General features: G+C 51.9%; 1 protein-coding gene across 2 annotated transcripts in view; it reads right to left on the bottom strand.

The window, feature by feature from the left end:
• Window positions 1-17670, bottom strand: part of Col11a2 (collagen type XI alpha 2 chain) — a 31513-nt gene that overhangs the window by 8420 nt on the left and 5423 nt on the right. Inside the window, exons 5-46 of one of the 2 annotated variants that reach the window (XM_070024006.1) lie at window positions 15839-16030; window positions 14897-14974; window positions 14207-14269; window positions 13384-13563; window positions 10773-10832; window positions 10626-10667; window positions 10342-10404; window positions 9469-9543; window positions 8677-8763; window positions 8374-8430; window positions 8144-8197; window positions 8007-8060; window positions 7855-7908; window positions 7629-7682; window positions 7393-7446; window positions 7267-7311; window positions 7090-7143; window positions 6633-6677; window positions 6402-6455; window positions 6218-6262; window positions 6017-6070; window positions 5765-5809; window positions 5228-5281; window positions 5008-5052; window positions 4825-4878; window positions 4395-4502; window positions 3464-3517; window positions 3123-3176; window positions 2979-3023; window positions 2844-2897; window positions 2683-2727; window positions 2535-2588; window positions 2398-2451; window positions 2173-2226; window positions 1747-1854; window positions 1508-1597; window positions 1268-1321; window positions 948-1055; window positions 695-802; window positions 502-555; window positions 353-406; window positions 111-218 (exon numbers count right to left, since the gene is read on the bottom strand). In XM_070024006.1, the coding sequence (XP_069880107.1) occupies window positions 111-218; window positions 353-406; window positions 502-555; window positions 695-802; window positions 948-1055; window positions 1268-1321; window positions 1508-1597; window positions 1747-1854; window positions 2173-2226; window positions 2398-2451; window positions 2535-2588; window positions 2683-2727; window positions 2844-2897; window positions 2979-3023; window positions 3123-3176; window positions 3464-3517; window positions 4395-4502; window positions 4825-4878; window positions 5008-5052; window positions 5228-5281; window positions 5765-5809; window positions 6017-6070; window positions 6218-6262; window positions 6402-6455; window positions 6633-6677; window positions 7090-7143; window positions 7267-7311; window positions 7393-7446; window positions 7629-7682; window positions 7855-7908; window positions 8007-8060; window positions 8144-8197; window positions 8374-8430; window positions 8677-8763; window positions 9469-9543; window positions 10342-10404; window positions 10626-10667; window positions 10773-10832; window positions 13384-13563; window positions 14207-14269; window positions 14897-14974; window positions 15839-16030 (2868 nt within the window). Of the gene's footprint in view, window positions 1-110; window positions 219-352; window positions 407-501; window positions 556-694; window positions 803-947; window positions 1056-1267; window positions 1322-1507; window positions 1598-1746; window positions 1855-2172; window positions 2227-2397; window positions 2452-2534; window positions 2589-2682; window positions 2728-2843; window positions 2898-2978; window positions 3024-3122; window positions 3177-3463; window positions 3518-4394; window positions 4503-4824; window positions 4879-5007; window positions 5053-5227; window positions 5282-5764; window positions 5810-6016; window positions 6071-6217; window positions 6263-6401; window positions 6456-6632; window positions 6678-7089; window positions 7144-7266; window positions 7312-7392; window positions 7447-7628; window positions 7683-7854; window positions 7909-8006; window positions 8061-8143; window positions 8198-8373; window positions 8431-8676; window positions 8764-9468; window positions 9544-10341; window positions 10405-10625; window positions 10668-10772; window positions 10833-12129; window positions 12210-13383; window positions 13564-14206; window positions 14270-14896; window positions 14975-15838; window positions 16031-17670 lie in introns of those variants that run through there. The other variant, XM_070024007.1, reaches the window with a different exon arrangement.

Genomic DNA, 17670 nt, shown 5'->3' with positions numbered 1-17670 from the left:
CAGTGGAGCCAGTGACCTATCCCCACCGAACCTTTCCTCATCCCTTGGCTGCTGCCAGGGATCTCAGGCAAACATCAGCTCCATCCTGACCCTTACCACCCTCCACTCACCTGGAGGCCAATGGGTCCTGGAGGTCCATTGAATCCTCTTGTGCCTTCATCACCTTTGGCACCAAAGTGTCCTTGGGGCCCCCGAGCTCCAGGCTCCCCATCCGCTCCCTGGATGGAAGAAAAGGACGTGAGTCAGGTGTTCTCTACTCACAAACCCCACACAGGGCTAAGCATCAGACCCAAAGATACTGCCCCCTACCCCAAGGGCAAAGGGGAACCAAGACAAACTAATGGGCACTCACTGCTGCTCCGGGCTGTCCCACAGGACCAATGGGTCCAGGAGGTCCAGGAGGGCCCTGGGGAAGAAAGGAGGAGAGTCAGAAATAGCAAGGAAATGAATCATGAGAGGCTAGGGTTAAAGACCAGGAGGTCAAAGGTCAAGGATACTCACGTGTTCACCCTTGTTCCCTTTGGTCCCCTTCTGTCCAGGGTCTCCCACTTCACCCTGGGAGGGGATGGTGAATGAGATATGAGAGAAAATAACTGGAGCGAGGCAAATAATCGGATGGGAGGAGTCAGAGGTCACGGTCAGATCGGCAATCTCATTTGAAGAGAAGATTGGTCAAGTCCGTGGGTTCCCTCACCTTGTCTCCATCCTCTCCAGCTCCACCCGGGGGTCCAGCAGGACCGGGAAGCCCCACAGGACCCTGTACCCCATCGCGGCCAGTTGGACCAATAGGACCCTTTTCACCCTGTGGGAAATGAAGAGAGGTGTCAGGGCCTGGAGATGACCTTCACCCTCAGACACCCCTATAGGAAACTTCCAGAGCCATTCCCCCAGTCACACACACACACACACACACACACACACACACACACACACACACACACACTCACCGGGACACCTTTCTCTCCTGCTGCTCCAGGGGGACCCTGTGGGCCTGGGCGTCCTGGGGGACCAATAGGGCCCCCAGATCCTGCTGCACCTCGCTCTCCTGGGGAGCCCTGAGGGAGGAAATGGAGTCAGGCCTTTAAAAAGGAGGCTCAGACCACCCAAACCAGAGTACCTCTGACTATGAATCCCAAGAGAACAAAAAGTTAGATACACTCTGACTTTTCTAATGGCCCCTTCCAGAGGCCCGCCCCCCTCCTTCATCCTTTCTCCCCCATCTTCTCCCCTATTCCTTCCCATTACCCCTCAGGGACCCAAGACTCACTGCAGGGCCAGGTGGGCCAGCTGGACCTTCATTCCCCTTCAAACCAGATCCACCCTATAAACCACAGATTTGGAGAAATAGTTTGATGAGAAGGCGAAGGATTCAGAGGAATAGTGCTCAGGGGGCATGCTGGGAAATGTGAGGGTGGGGAGAGCAGCCAGGCTGAGACACGGACATGGGAAGTGATACGGAGGGTCAGGACGCAAGGTTACAGGCGGTTAGCTTTGGGGTCACACTCACAGCAGTGCCTGGGAGGCCTCTCTCTCCTGGAAAACCTCTCAGACCAGCAGGACCGTCCTTCCCTGGGGCCCCTGGGGGCCCAGGATCACCCTAAGAGGAAAGAAGAGGTGATGAGTCACATCCATGCTCCCAAATTGAACAGAGAGCGTGGTGACCCTTCAAATCTGTAGTAATTGGTTCCTTTTGCACCCAACCCCAAATCCCAACGTCCCCACCCCCCTCTGCTGACCCTTGCTGACCTTTGTTCCTTCTTTTCCAGCTGTGCCAGGCAGTCCTTGCTCTCCAGGAGGCCCCGGGGGGCCAGGGTGACCTCTTTCCCCCATAGGGCCACTTTCTCCTGCTGTTCCCTGGGGAAAGGTGGAGTTCCGAAGCTTCGCCCCTTTGCCTTCCCATCAGCCCAAAGAACCCACCCTGACCTCCCCCAAACACCAACAGTCCAGCTACTGGGGAATTGCTGGGGTTCTCCAAGAAGCTACTGGGCTTGGTCTTCCCCGCAAAGTAGGGTGACTCCGCCACCTTGTGTTCCTGTAGGAGGACTACCTCTTCTAGAAGAGACAAGCACCCCCAGAAATAGACTGAAACCCCAGCCCCCAAGGTCAGGCCAGGCAAGCCACGGGTGGAGAGAAGAGACACTGGGAGCCACTGTCTCCTGGCAGCAGACCTACCTGAGGTCCCACCACTCCGGGAGGTCCCGGGGGACCCGTCTTTCCTTGGAAACCCTGCAAAAGGAAAACAATAGAGGACCTTAGGGTACACTGGGCTCTGGGCTGGGTCTGAGCAACACCATGGTCACTCAGGAGAACCTCTTGCATGCGGATCCTCCAGACAGCTGTGGAGTGTGAGGGTCTCGGGAGACCACCCGAGCCAGGGCGAGCAGGGCTATCACTCACCACTTCTCCTCTCTGGCCGGGATGGCCCGGCAGCCCGTCCTTCCCAGGGGGTCCCTGGAAGGGATTCAGGGGTCAGTCAGCTCTAGGCTGGGAAGGGGGATGGAGAAGAAAGACTCAGAGGCCAGCAGTCAACTTACAGGGGGGCCTTTGGGGCCAGGAAATCCATTGGGGCCCTGAGGTCCAGGGAGACCCTAAAGACAGAGAAGGTTTGAGTGATGAGAAGAGTTCTGGACACACTTCCTCCCTGGGGAACACTGGGGAATGAGACACTCAAGCCACACTCACCCTCTCTCCAGGGGGCCCATGGGGGCCATCACCACCTGATGTTCCCTGTGGGGGAAACAGAGTCACAGGAGTGGAATGAATGGGCTTTCGTCCCTGAAGAAGATGAGTCAGGGGGTGGGAGGACCCGCAGCAGAGGGCAGAGGCCTGAGGAGTCCACTAACCTTAGCTCCAGACTTCCCAGTAGCTCCTCGGGGGCCCCGCTGACCCCGGGGACCCTAGGCAGAAGAGTTGTTAGAAACACTCAAAACGCACCTCATCCGAGGTTGAACCTCCTGCTTCCTCCCTCTTCCACTCACCGTGGGGCCCCGTTCCCCCCGAGGTCCTGCTTTTCCTGACAGGCCCTGGTGGGAATGAAGTAGAAAGTAAAAATCATCCAGGGTATGACCCTTCCCAGACCCCTCCAAACCCTCTCTCTGTACCCTCGCCCTCCCCCAGCTTACCCGGGCTCCCTTTTCTCCACTGGCTCCAGGAAAACCAGGAAATCCCAAGGACCCCTGGAGAGCACAGAGAAGGGGGTTCAATTGAGAAGTCATGAAGGGGAAGGGGGTTCAGGAAGGACAAAGTGGGTCCAGAGAGACCACGTAGAGAGCAGAAGGGGAGGTCTCGGCCTTGCTGATAACTAGGTGGTCTTAAGCAAACCCCTTGGGCCTCTGTTTCCTCCTGTGTAGAACAGGGGTTGGCTACTCTTGAGAGTACCCAGTGCTGTGCTAGAGTGTGCTTCCTGGGGTCAGGGGTCAGGGAAGGAAAAGGGAAGTGAGGCACAAGTGAAACATCATATCACCTTGGGACCTTGTCGTCCAGGGTAGCCAGGCAGACCAGGAACACCCAGCTTGCCCTAGACGGGGACAGGAAGCAAGAGTAAGAGGAACCACATACACTACTCCATCCTAGAGACCCTCTGAGAGGTGAGAGCCAGCCCAGAGACGATGCTCCTCACCACACCCCCAACCCCAGCCCCTCATCTCCCACCCTACAAGCTGCTTGACTCTGCTAGTCTCTCTTCCTGAGAGTGGATGATCCCTAACTCTATCACTAGGATCCTGCTTCTCACATCTGCGGACATCTGCAGCCATATGACATCCTTCAGGGTCCCTGTGACCCAGCCATTGCCCATGGGCCAACCTCAGTGCCTTCCTCCCTGATGCTCCCACCAAGACCACGCCTCCCACAGGCCTGATCCTTTCTCTCAGCCTCTTCCTGTGGGCCCCCTTCCTCCTCATGCTCCAGGGCCCTCCTTGCTGAGACATCTGCAGAGCAGTGGTTGGAAGTGGGGTTCTATCCTTAGCCTCCCTGCATTCAAACCGGCAGTAGTTAACAAACTCCCTAATATTCCTGGGTCTCTGCACAGCTTCAGGACGGTCATACACTGACCTCAAAGGTCTGATAGAACACATAAACACAGCATTCAACACACACAGGGCCACAGATCTCACCTCCTCTTTAACTCTCCGCCTTCAAACCTCATATCCTCACTCTGCCTAGAGGTCCTGTCAATGCCTGTCTTCACCAAACTCATCATAACAGCTTTTCCTTGCTTCAACCCCTCAAGTGACCAAGAGATGCCTTACACACATAAGATTCGCGTATGGCCCTTTCCTATTGACTTGCCGGCTTCTACTACCTTCTCCCCCTGCCCTTAGCCTGTCCCAAGGCCCCGGCGCTACTTCCCACATCTCCAGAGGCACCAAGCTCAGATCCATCATCCCCATCACCTTCTCGCCCAGGAGCCCAGGGGGCCCAGGGTCTCCGGTGGGTCCAGTGCGTCCCTTCGGTCCCTCAGGACCATCCTCTCCCCTGGAACCAGGCACTCCAACCTCGCCCTGAGTAAGAGGGTTGGGGAGGTGAATATCAGGAACTAGAGGGGGACCCGGGTCCCAGGAAAGCATTGGGAACCAGGAAAGGTGAGTGGTCTTGTGGGTTCCTAGAAGCTACTGAAGGGCAGGGTCTTCACAGAGCATGGAGACTCTGATTGGAGGCCCAGTGTGACAGACTGTGGAGCTGTCATCCCAGCGGGATCAAGCTCTAAAGGGATTATTTGGGGAATCAGGCTGCAGATCAGAAAACAGGCTGGCAATTGGGGGCCCCAAAGTGGAGGATTGTTAAGGTAGAGGGTTGGGAAATCATGTTGGGTCTTCTATTTACCCTGTCTCCTTTTACGCCTATGTCACCTTTGAAGCCAGGAAAGCCATCTTCGCCCTAGAGGTGGAAGATCGGGGAAGCCAGAGGGAATGGTTTCAGAGATGACAAGTAGAAGGGTGGATTTCAAAAGCTGGAGGGCCACGTGGGGCAGGTTGAGAGGAGAGAGTAGCCTCCAGTTCTGCTCACCTTTTCACCCTTATGACCCTTCAGGCCTCGGATCCCATCGACACCCTAGAATGAGGAGGAGAATAGAGAATGATCAGCATATGGAGCATGGGCTGGAAGGTCCAAGTTCCTAAGTAAGAGCCTGCACGTTCCTATTCAGAGCCTGAGACCCTGAACCCTGTTCACATCTAGAGGCTGACCCATAGCGAAGCCCAGAGGAATCTCCCCTGTGGTTAGTTACCTTGACACCTCGAGGTCCTGGGTATCCTAGAGGACCCTGAGGTCCAGATGGACCCTGGAAGAAGAAAGAAAAGTGTTCTAAGGGAGCCTTAGCACATCACTGTGGGGACTTCAGAGGGAGAGAGAAATGAAGTGTAGTTTTAAGAACATGAGCTGGGCACTCATGGCTCATGCCTGTAATCTTAGCTACTCAGGAGGCGGAGATCTGAGAATCGGGGTTCAAAGCCAGCCCAGGTAAGAAAAATCTGTGAGACTCTTCTAATGAACTATTCAGAAAAACCCAGCAATGGTGCTGTGGCTCAAGTGGTAGAGCACTAGCCTGGAGCACAAAGAGGCTCAGGGACAGCACCCAGGCCCTGAGTTCAAGCCCCAGGACCTGTGGGAAAAAAGAACATGAGAGTTATTAGGGTTACAAAATATGGGAAATGGGAATATCACCAGAGTGTGCGAAGGAGTTAAGGAAATCCAAAGAACTCTGGACCCCTGAAACTGGACACAGACTTCTTTAAGAGGTAAAAGGAGGTATAGAAGACCTCACCTGGTTTCCTTTGGTTCCAGGAGGACCTTCCTTCCCAGGATGACCCTAGGGAGGAGGAGATGGAGAATATGATTGCTTTGCCCTGGCACCTTCCCTACACCCTCCCTGCATGTTTTCCAGTCCAATTTCCCTGTAATTGTGACCTTCCAGTGCAAAGGGGACACTGTGGATGTTCACTGAAGGAGCTTGTAAGTGACACCCTGCGATCTGGGGGCAGAGAGAACTTATGATCAGAGGTAGGGATCCACTCACCGGGAGTCCATCTGAGCCAGGCATGCCAGGGAGCCCTGGTTTCCCTCGAGGACCCTGAGGAAAGGCAGGGTGGATCAGAGTCACTAGAGGGTCAAGCAGGTCTTAATAGTTAAAGCTCCAATAGATAGTTCAAGCCCTACCCCTCCACATACACACACACAACCCTAGAGCCCCATGGCCTACACATCCTTTGATACTTACCTTCTCTCCATGAGGGCCAATGGCGCCCTGAGGCCCAGGGAGACCCTGTACACAAGGAGAGAGAAGTCACAAGGGAGTGATCAAGGAGGCCCTGGGACCCTGAACCCTGTCCCCCTCTGGAGTGTGACCCATCCTGAAGCTCAGAGGAAGTCACCCGGGGGTAGGAGTGGGCAGAGATTCTCACCTGGGTCCCAGGAGTGCCCTGTTGTCCAGGGGGTCCTGGCTCTCCCTGGGGTCCCTAGAAACAGGTGGTCAGGCAGGGGTCAGAAGGAGATGGTAACAAATACGGCAGAAGCCTGCAAAAGCAGCCAAGATAGCGGGAGCAGGAGGCAGAGAGGGGGCCAAAATGGTGACGAACAAGACCAAAGTAGAGCTTTGTGGCCTAAGAGGAGGCATTTCCATGCCAATCACTCACCAAGCTCCCTTTGGGGCCATGGGGACCATCCATGCCTCGGACTCCCTGAAACATGAGAGGGGTGTGAGGAGGCTGAAAGGGGTGGCCAAGCCAGGAAGGGGCCTGTGGTTTCTGAAAGGCCTGGCTATTCTAGAGGATGGACAGGCTTGGTCAGACCACCAATTCATCAGACGAAGCCAGCAGCCCATCCCAGATCTGCAGGGCGTGGGTCTGTGGCTTTGTGGATTTGAGGGTTCTGCTTTGTTTTTCTTGTGGGTTCTTGTTTTGTTTTAGCTATGTTCAGAGCCTGGCATCATCTGGCTCTCCCAGTACTTCTGGAAAAGGTTGGAGCAGGGATAGCTGGGGTCGGGAGTGGGAAAGCTCACATGGGAGGGAAAAGAGATGAGGAGAGGGGAAGGGAGGAGGGAAGCAGTTAGAAAGAGTGGCAAGTTGGAAAGGTCAAGGGATAATCACTTACCGGGGGCCCGGGAATGCCAGGTGGGCCTTTGGGACCAAGGAGTCCTCGAGGTCCCTGCATGCAAGGTTGAAGGAGAAGACAACATGAATGGGGGAGAGGAAGTGCATCCCTTCTGTGGTCATATCCCTCTCTTGGCCTCCCTAGAGCCCTTCCCCCAGCCCAGCCCCAGATACTCACCGACTCTCCGGGCAGCCCCCGAGGCCCAATCTCCCCATCATCTCCCTGGAAGTGGAGGACATGAAGACGTAACCTTCTTTCTAGACTTTTCCTGAGCTCAACCCCTACCCTTGCCACCACACTTACCCGTTCTCCATCCTCTCCAGGAGGACCAGGGAGACCCTGGGCACCAGTATCACCCTGAAAAAATGGAAGGATAGCTAAGAAGAGCCTCAGAGCCCCCAGCACAGGCAGACACTGATGCCCCCCTCACTTTAGCTAACCACTCAGTCACTGAGCGTCAGTCTCCTTGCCTTAAGATCCCTACCTCCCACCCACGAAGATCTACCTCCTTATAAGAGCTAGCCCCCCAAGATACTCACCCTATGTCCTTTCTCTCCAGGTAGCCCTGGAAGTCCATCAAAACCTCGATCACCCTAGGAGGAAGAGGAACAGTCAGGGTGAGGGTCCAGGTCCTTTCCCAGTCCATAATCCCTCACTGCTACATCCTGAGTGGGGAGAGGCTCCTTCCTGGGGAGGGCCTGAGTCACTAGTGAGCACTGGTGGGGCTGAGAATTATAGACTCAGATAGGGAGCCTAGTCTGTTACCTTTACTCCAGGTTCTCCGGGCATCCCTCGGGCTCCATCAGCACCCGCTCGGCCCTGTAGGAGCAAGGATAGGGTCGGAGCAATATGGACACAGTCCTCCACCCTCCAAGCCCTAGCTCCCACCAATGCCTATCCCATTATGGTAAACTTACCCTTCGCCCAGCTTTGCCAGGTGGACCTGTGAGGCCCTGGGGTCCTCTGGGGCCCTAGTGAGGGAAAACACAGGGGCAGGGTTAGTGGGCATAGATGGGGAAAACAGAGCTGAGGAATCTGATGTGGGAGCCACCACCTGAGGTCCTAGGTCTCCAGATTCTCCTTTTAGGCCAGGGCTCCCAGGCTGTCCCTGTGAGAGAGAAGGAAGGGTGGCCATGAAGGACACACTCGCAGTGATCTCAAAGCCACCCTCAAAAGTGTGAAACAACCTTCAAACCACTTTTGTCTTGTTTTGTTTTCCAGAACTATCCATAACCCTGTAGACAAACAGGAGACCCTCTCTCACAGCAGCCCCGCTTCACTCACCAAGGGTCCAGGGCGGCCTGTGTACCCCATGGGACCAGGGGGGCCACGGAGTGCCAGCTAGGAGAAGACAGACAGCAGAATTGAGGAGATTCATGGAGAATTCTAGTAGACCCCCCAAATTTGCTCTTCTACTTCTAATTCTTTCCCATGCCTTCTGTTCTCACCACACACCCCCTCAGCCCCAAACCAACCCAGACCTTCCCTGCCCTCCCCTCACTCCAACCCCTCCAGGCCTCTCCTAGCAGCTCCCCCCTTTCCTACTGTGCACCTCCCTCCACCAGGAGCCCCCTCCAGCCTCCTCACCCGTGCCTGCTGCAGAATGGCTTGGGCCTGAGCCTCTTGTGCTGCCACCATGGGGCCCTTCTCACCCGCGCTACTGCCAAATCGGAACTGGGGGGCAAGGGGAAACGTTCAAGTTCTCTTCCAGGAAATCCATGAGGCCCATCCACCCAGACGCTTCCTCTAACACTTCAGCTCCAGCCCCCAGGCCCTGGCACACCCTCGTGCACTCCCCCAGATTCTCCTATGGGTTCCAGACAAGCACTTAAACGTTTTCAAAACCTCAACTGCCACCCTCCTCCCTGCTCTTTTTTTTTGGGGGGGGGTCATCGTGGGGCCTGAACTCTGGGCCTGGGCACTGTCCCTCAGCTCTTAAGCTCAAGGCTAGCGCTCTATCACTTAAGCCACAGAGCCACTTCTGGCTTTTTTTTCTTTTTGCTTATGTGGTGCTGAGGAATCGAACCCAGGGCCTCATGCATGCAAGGCAAGCACTCTACCACTGAGCCACCTTCCCCGCCCATCCTCCCTGCTCTTTTAAGATTTCCTCCACAAAGGCTCTCCTTTGGTTCTAGAGACCCTGAAATAGCAACTTTTTTGCCTTGTTCTAGATGATCCAAGTTTGATTCTAGAAGAGACTTCCATTTTATTCAAAGTCATATAGCAAGGCCTCAACCCCCCACCCCAAACCTCAATCCCTTTGGGTAGAAAGTATCTAGAAACTCCTCCATTGCTTTCCTGACCCTTTAGTTCTCATAACACAACACAATTTCCCCACATTTCCCATCAACCCATTTCAAAACCCAGAAAATAACTCACTGGAAGCATAAGTGATGTGCCAGGAGGGCCTGGGGCTCCATCGGATCCAGGGAGCCCTGCTCTCCCCGGGGGTCCCTTGAATAGTGAGAGAATAAAAAAGGATGAAAAAGTTAGGATGTTAGGGACTTGAAGTCATTTTATAACTTGTGTGTGTGTGTGTGTATTCGTGTGTGTGTCTGTGTCTGTCTGTGTGTCTATGTGTCTGTGTGTCTATGTGCCAATCCTGGGGCTTGAACTCAAGGCCTAAACACTGTCCCTGAGCTTTTGTGCTCAAGGCACCATTTGAGCCCCAGGTCCACTTCCAGCTTTTTTGGAAGTTAAAAGTTTCATGGGCTTTCCTGCCTGGGATGGCTTCAAACTTCAGTTCTCAGATCTCAACCTCCTGAGTAAGTAGGATGACAGCTATGAGCCACCAGTGCCTGCTTATAAGTCCTTTTCAATAGAATAAATGTAGATGTCCCAAGATCCTTCCTTTGTCTCACCCATCTCCCCCATGTAGAAAAATGTGAGTGAAATGCTAGGTTACTCTCCTCCCCATTCCTGAGTATGCCTGCCTTCCTAGGTGCTTCAGTCCCCCAGCTAATGAAGGATTCTTTTTTTTTTTTTTTTGGTCTGGTTGTGGGGCCTGAACTCTGGGCCTGGGCGCTGTCCCTCAGCTCTTCAGCTCAAGGCTAGCGCTCTACCACTTGAGCCACAGCGCCACCTCCAGCTTTTTTCTTTTTGCTTATGTGGTGCTGAGGAATCGAACCCAGGGTCTCAGGCATGCAAGGCAAGCACTCCACCACTGAGCCATCTTCCCAGCCCTAGTGAAGGATTCCTGAGCATTGTACCCCACCAGATGCCTATGCTCCCCAACACAGGACACTTCCTTACCCTCTCGCCAGGGTCTCCAACTGGGCCTGGGTTCCCCTGGATGCCAGGAGGACCCGTCAATCCCTAAGGAACAAAATCAGAAGGGTCAGGCGTGGGCATCAGACACAAGAGAGGCATATGGCTGATGGATGGTCTCTACAAAAGAGATCTGGGAATCTGGAAGCTTTGATTGGAAGGCTCCTCGGGGATTCTGAGAAGGTCTGGACATCTACAGGCAAAGCAGAGAAGTGCCTGCAGAAAGTCTCTGCTAAAATAATGGAGGCTAATATAATAGCTACACTTACCGCAGGGCCTTCTGGGCCAGGGGGCCCCTCCACGAACATGCCCTATGAGGTCAAAGGTTAAAAGTCAGAGGCTACAGGCTTAGTATCCCCACCCTTGCTTCCTTTTCTTCTTCCACTTCCCTGAGTTCAGTAGCAGGTACAACTTACAGGTTCCAGTACTGCAGGCTCTCCCTTCTCTCCCTTCAGCCCCCGGGGTCCATGGGCAGCCTGAGGGAGACACACATGTAACCCCCAGCGGGGCCTGTGAGCAGCCGGGACACCAGGACTGCCCCATTTCATTCTCAAATTTCATTCCCAGGTCCTTCAGAAACCTCCCTGACCTTACCTCCAAATTTCTAAACTCACCCCAAAATCCTTCTTCACAGATCTCTAAAGCCTGCTCAAGAGACCTGGGGGCTCCTCTCCCTCCCCAGTTCCCAACCCCACTTGACCAAATACAATCTCTCCATTTCCCTGAAACCCTCTTTCCTTTTCTGGAGTTTCACACACTCAACCTTCCAAACGCCCTCTTCCCCTAAATGTCCTCAGACCAGGAGTCCTTAGAACTTTAAGAGATCATCTTTACCATAACCTATCAAAAATCTCTGAGATTGTGGACAGCTTTTTGTTTGTGGGTAGAGGTACGGCATGGAATCATATGAGTTGATGAACTATGAATGGTTCTCCCCAAAATAAAAAATTATATACTTATACACAGAACATTTTATGTATAATTTCAAAAGATTCACAAGTTAAAAAAAAAAACCAACACTACTCCAAGAGCCGGGTGCCGGTGGCTCATGCCTGTAATCCTGGCTATTCAGGAGGCTGAGATCAGAGGATTGAGGCTGAAAGCCAGCCTGAACAGAAAAGTCCCCATGAGACTCTTACCTCCAATTAGCCATTCAAAAACCAGAAGTGGTGCTATGGCTCAAAAGGTAGAGCACTAGACTAGCCTGGAGCAAAAAGGGGCTCAGGGACAGTACCCAGACCCTGAGTTCCAACAAAAAATAAAAAGCAAGCAAACAAATACTCCTCCAATGGGCTGGGAAGGTGGCTCAGTTATAAGAGTGCCTGCCTTGTAATCATGACACCCTGGATTTGATTCCTCAACACCACATACGCAGAAAAAGTCAGAAGTGGCAACTGTGGCTCAATTGGTAGAACACTAACCTTGAGCTGAAGAGCTGAGGGACAGCGCCCAGGCCCAGAGTCCAGGCCCCACAACCAACAAAAAACTCCCTTAAGGTTAAGCACTGAAACTTTAAGATGATTTGGAGAGCTGTTTCTATTGGCTTCATATCTGGCTTTTGGAAAAATAGCTCTTGGGTTCAGTTATTCCATCCTTTGAGCACACCCCCATAATGTCCCCAATTTCTTTCCTAGCAAGGATGCTATCCTTCTCCTGGTTTTCACTTACACTCTAAACCTACAAGTTCCCTCACTTCCACATTTCCACTCAGATACTCACTCCAAGCTGTAAGCCAGAACCAAGATAAAAACAAAGGGAATGAAGGACATTTACCAGCACCTTCCGCTCTGCCAACCAAGATTTTCAGAATATCTCTCTCCACCTCCATCTTGACCAAACTGTAATGTGCAAGTCCCAAATCCACCCTCAACCCCCAAATACCCAAAAAGCAGCAAAAGGGAAAGGAAGCAGAGGATCAAGGGTGGCAATATTAGAGAAAGGAAGTATGGAATGAGGCAGCAGGGTGAAGGAGGCAGCCATAACTGCAAGGCAGCCAAAAGATGAAGCGGAGTAGACAGGAAATATTCCGACTAACAGACAGTGTTTGAAGACATAGGAAACCGCTAAAGAAGACAAAACAAAGGGACAGCACTTGGAAGCAAGAATAATGCCAGGGCCAAGAAAAATTAAGCATGGCCAAGATGACTAGAAAACAAACTGGACAAACAGGAAGTGGTTAGACAGACAGGAAGCAACCAAGAAAAGAGGATCCAGGAAATGGACCTTCAAAAAAACAACATGGCTACTACAACCAAGAGAGAGAAGAAACTCACAAAACAGAGAAAATGACTCCTGCAAAGGGAATCCTGACAATGAAAGTTAATCTTCCAGAAAAACACAAACATCAAAACTAGGACACACAGGAAATGGCCATGATAAATATCTAGGCCCACAATGGAAACCTTATGATCTGAATAGCCTGAGACATACAGTAACTGGCTTATTGTCAAAGAAAAGTGTCATAAGACAGCATGAAAAACTATAGTCAGAACACAAATAATAATAAATTCCTTTCAGTCCAATCAAAAGAAAATCACCAAGATGGATGCCACAAATAGAGCAGACAGGAAGGGGATCAGATAAGAAATGGCTATAGGATAGAAAACATGGCATAGGAAGTTAGATTCTTTCAGCAGCAACACGGACAAGAAATTTGTTTAATCAATAAGAATTGATCATGAAAGACTGCAAATCCACACAAACAAATTGCTTATTGACCAAAAGCTTTATGAAATCCAGCTTGATTTAGACAGGAAGTGGCCAAGAAAGACAGGAAGTGGCCCAAGGACTAAAAAGCAAAAATTCCAATTGTCATAGGCAGAAGGACCACTCACAAGAAGTCACAAGGTAAGACATTTGGCAAGGGACAGCAGAGGTCATCTTTGGGAAGCAACAGAGACATCTTATATAAACAGAAATGGCAGCCACCAATGGGAAGTAGCTCAGAGCCAACAATGACTAAAGAGGAAGCAATTCCTGTAGCTCCCACTGGTGGTCAAGAATGGAAGAGGAGCTCTTTTCACTTACGGCTCCTGAGTGGGCTTTCTCCGCAGAAAGGGCAGGGCCAAGCTCCGTCTCCTCATGATAATCGTCCCCATAGCCATAGGTGTAATCGTAGAGCCCAGCTGGAGTGTCTGTGCCACCCTCCCCATACTCCTCTGCCTGGAACCTGTCGGCTGTGGGGGTGACCTGGAGATCCATGTGCTCCTTCCCAGGGATGAGGAGGGAGAGGGGGTAGATGGGGGCATTAGGCTGAGGAAAGGATTCCACTTGACCCCAGGGTTTAACAACTTCTAGTCCGAATGATCCTGAGGGTATAGGGGACTGGAATTTTTCTCTCCCCAAAGAACAAAGCAGAGTGGTTATATAGAAAGGGGATAACTATCAAAGGCTGGACCTGGGAAGAAGTGTCCAGAAAAATGACTTGGTGGGATAAAAAATGGTGGACAACAAGAAGAGTGGCCGGAGGGCTGGACACAGAGTGGACAGTCCATGAATAAAATGTAGATGCGGGGTCCAGGGGATGACCACAGAGAAAGACAGGTAAAAGAGGGGAAAAGAAGTGACAGTGCGGATCAGAAAACAGGTCCTGAGGATGGAGATATAACAGAAAGCAAGCTTATTCGACACCAACAAGGAAACATTTTTTCTGAATCAAAGAGTCCTGGAAGGAGGCATGAAAGCCAAAGGAAGTGACTACACTTAAAAAGACAGAGATCATAGGACTGGAGAGAGTAGAACGCAGAAGACCGTATACAGACATGACAAAAAGCCCTCCGGCCAGAGGAAGGGTTGGTTCATCAAGACAACCTAAAGCCAGATGCTGGGTAAAGGCTGGGGGTGGAGTTACCTCCTCAAGAAGTGGCAAGGGGCTTGATTCCAGGACTTCTTCGTCTTCACCTGGGGTGGGGTCCTAACCCCAAGTCGGGGAAGAAGAGTAGCAGAGCAGGGAAGGGAAGAAGTTAGTGGGAAGAAAAGCAGAGCAGCGCCTGTCCCCGCCATGCCTTGGTCAGTATCTATCTCTGCTGGGGGGGGATGGGGGAAATCTCAGATCTTGCAGCCCCTTTGCAGGGACACTGTTTGGGGACCAGTAAATCTCCAAGGTCTAGAGGAGACTTGGAAGGCAGAGATCTGGATGCCCCGGCTCTACCTGCCGGTAACCGCTGCCTCTGGTCCTGGGGGGGGCCCGGGCAGTGGGGAGAGCTGCCCGCCGAGCTGGGCGTCGGGAGGGGGGTGGCCGGCCATGCGCTGGGCCAGAGCCTCTAGCTGGAGAGGGCCTCCGGGCTGGTGAGGGGGATGCCTGCCGGGACGCTGATCTCTTGGCAGGTGGGTTAGACTTTCGGGGAGGGGTCCGACGCCCCCTAGGGGAAGGGGGAGCCCTGTGGTTGGGGCTCTGAGGCCGCTGCAGCAGAGAGACAGGAAGGGGCAATGAATAAGTACACCCTTATACTCTCTCTTTGTATATGGTATCTCTCCCTAGGAGAAGAAACTGGGGAGTACTAAGAGGAGGTTGGAGAAATGAAGGGTTCCTCAAGTTTACCTGATAATCAGGGGTCGTCCCCGTAGTCATCACATCATAAGAGGGGGGCTCGTAGTCATAGTAGAGAGACTCAGTGGGCTGGGATTGGGGAAGAGGGATGGGAACAGGGAGAAAGGAAATGGGGAAATTGGAGGTGGGGAGGGCAGGGAGAGGGAGGAGAGGAGATGGTGTGGGGGTTGAGGGATGAAGTTAGAAAACAGGGGAGTTGAGACAAAAGAAGAGATTAGGGGTAAGAAGGCAGCAGGGGAGAGGTGGGGAAGAGGGAATGTCCCACATGGGAGACAGAAGCAGACATGATTAAGAGATTGACCCTCCAGTCCTCAGCCCACTAGCCCCCAAATCATATCTGTCACCCCAACCACCCAAACCCCATCCAGTCCAGTCACCCTTCCATCTGCCCCCACCCCACTGTATCCCCTACCACACAAGGAGGGCCAGCTACTGGGTGCCCCACACACTTGGTCAGCACACCACTCCTTCCCCATTTCTCCTCCTTGGTCTTACCAGGCCAGCTTCTTTCTCCCTGATCCTATATCCTCTGCTCTGCTCTCCCACCTCCCTCTCTGAGGCCTGCCCCCCCCCCCCACTATCTCCCAATCTCTTAATTCCAGAAAAGGATGGGAAGGAAACCAAAGAAGACAGGCAGAGGATGAGACACAAGCAGGGAACACAGCTCCCAGCCATGAGTTCTTCATAATAACTCTTTTTATTTTTAAATGAAAATAAAAAGGTTGATGAATAAAGGCTGGGAGGAGGAGTGATTGGAACAGACATGGTTGAGGAGGAGAACTGAGAGGAGAGTAGGAGCCCAATATGGGATGGAGAATTCTGGAACATGGGAAGAATTCTCCTGGGTGATGTCTAGATATCTGTTCCCCCCCCAAGACCAGGTATCTGTCCCCCAGAGGGTGCGGCAGTTGAGAGTTTGCCTGTTTCCCTCACCTGTCTCTGGGGTTCCTGGTTTTGTGGCCTGTGGAGTCTTGAAGGTTGCTGCTTTGGAGATCTCTGGGCTCGGTGAGACTGTTGGTTCTGAGGCCTATCCCTCGGCCTCTCCTCACATTCCAGATCTTTCTGTTCACATGATTCATAGGCAGCTTGGACACCTGGAACAATGGCAAGCTCCTGGACATCACCCTGAAAAGATGGAAGGCAGGAACACTGATGGAGGGAGCCACAGAGATTCAGAGAGAGATGAGGAGAATAGCTAGGACAAAAGGAAATAGGTTAATTATCAGCCCTCCCGTGTGCATAGTGCTTTGCAAATTACAAACCATTTCACAATGGGGAAAGTCAATGGGACAGGATTTTTATTCCAATTTTTTCAAATACATGTTTTTTTGTTTTTGTTTTTGTTTTTGTTGTTTTGTCGGTCATGGGGTCTGAACTCTGGGCCTGGGTGCTGTCCCTCAGCTCTTCAGCTCAAGGCTAGCGCTCTACCACTTGAGCCATAGTGCTACTTCTTGTTTTTTCTGCTTACGTAATGCTGAGGAATCAGACCCAGGGCCTCATGCATGCAAGGCAAGCACTCTACCACTGAGCCACCTTCCCAGCCCCTTTTCAAATACATTTTATTCTGAGTATCTCATAAAGGGAATGACTGAAGCCAGGCGTCAGTGGCTCCTAGTTACTCAGGAGGCTGAGATCTGAGGATCACAGTTCAAAAACAGCCCAGCCAGGAATGTTTGTAAAACTCTATCTCCAATTAACCACCAAAAAAGCCAGACGTGGAGCTGTGGCTTAAATGGCAGAGTGCCAGTCTTGAGAGAGAAAAAAACAACTCAGGGACAAACCTTAGAACTTGAGAGAGAGAGAGGGGGGAGGAAGGAAGGAAGGAAGGAAGGAAGGAAGGAAGGAAGGAAGAAGGGAGGGAGGGAGGGAGGGAGGGAGGGAAGGAGGGAGGGAGGGAGGGAAGGAGGGAGGGAGGGAGGGAAAAGCAAAGCATTGACTGGCCCAAGGTCATTCAGAGCATCAGAATCAGGACTAGAACTCAAGCCTTCCAACTTCAAGTTCAACAAATGTTGCCTACTTCCTGCATTTTGTGGTAATAGACAAGCCTTTCCATGATGGCTTCTAGAGGCAGAAGTCTAGCCTTAGCCATTGCAGTCTTACAATGGCAGTGATGAGAATTCTCAGAAAATAGGGAGAGGAATTGTCTTCTGTGTTTCAGTGGCATTTACTTGTGACCATGCATGGTGCTTATACACTTTACACACTGGTTTTACATGTAGTTTGAGAGTTATTTCATCTCCTGAACCAAACTGGAAGGTTCTTGGAATGACAGACACTTTATACTATTCTTCTCTGTTTCCCTTGACTATTAAGCATTCAGAAGAAATTGGATAGATGGATGGATGGAAAGATAGGTAAAAGGCTCAAATGTATGACTAAATGAGGATGACAATGGATAATGAATGAATGAATGAATGGAAGGCAACGAATAGATTTATGCAGATTGGCATATGGTTAAATGAATAGAAATTAATATGGTCAGGTGCCATGGCTCACACCTGTAATCCTAGCTGCTCAGGAGGCTGAGACCTGAGGATTGGGATTTAAAGCTAGACTGGGGAAGGAAAGTCCATGAGACTCTTATCTCCAATTAACACTCAGAAAACCAGAAACAGAGCTGTGGCTTGAAGTGGTAGAATGCTAGCCTTGAGAGAAAGAGCCCAAGGACAGCACCCAGGCCCTGAGTTCAAGCCTCACGACCAACAACAACAACAACAAGAAAATTAATATGTAGGTAAATATATACTATGGGAATGGGATGGAGG

The sequence above is a fragment of the Dipodomys merriami genome, unplaced genomic scaffold (genome assembly GCF_024711535.1).
Source record: "Dipodomys merriami isolate MVZ:Mamm:240054 unplaced genomic scaffold, mDipMer1.0.p SCAF_16, whole genome shotgun sequence".
Classification (NCBI taxonomy): Eukaryota; Metazoa; Chordata; class Mammalia; order Rodentia; family Heteromyidae; genus Dipodomys; species Dipodomys merriami.
This window is presented reverse-complemented; position numbering and strand designations above follow the sequence as displayed.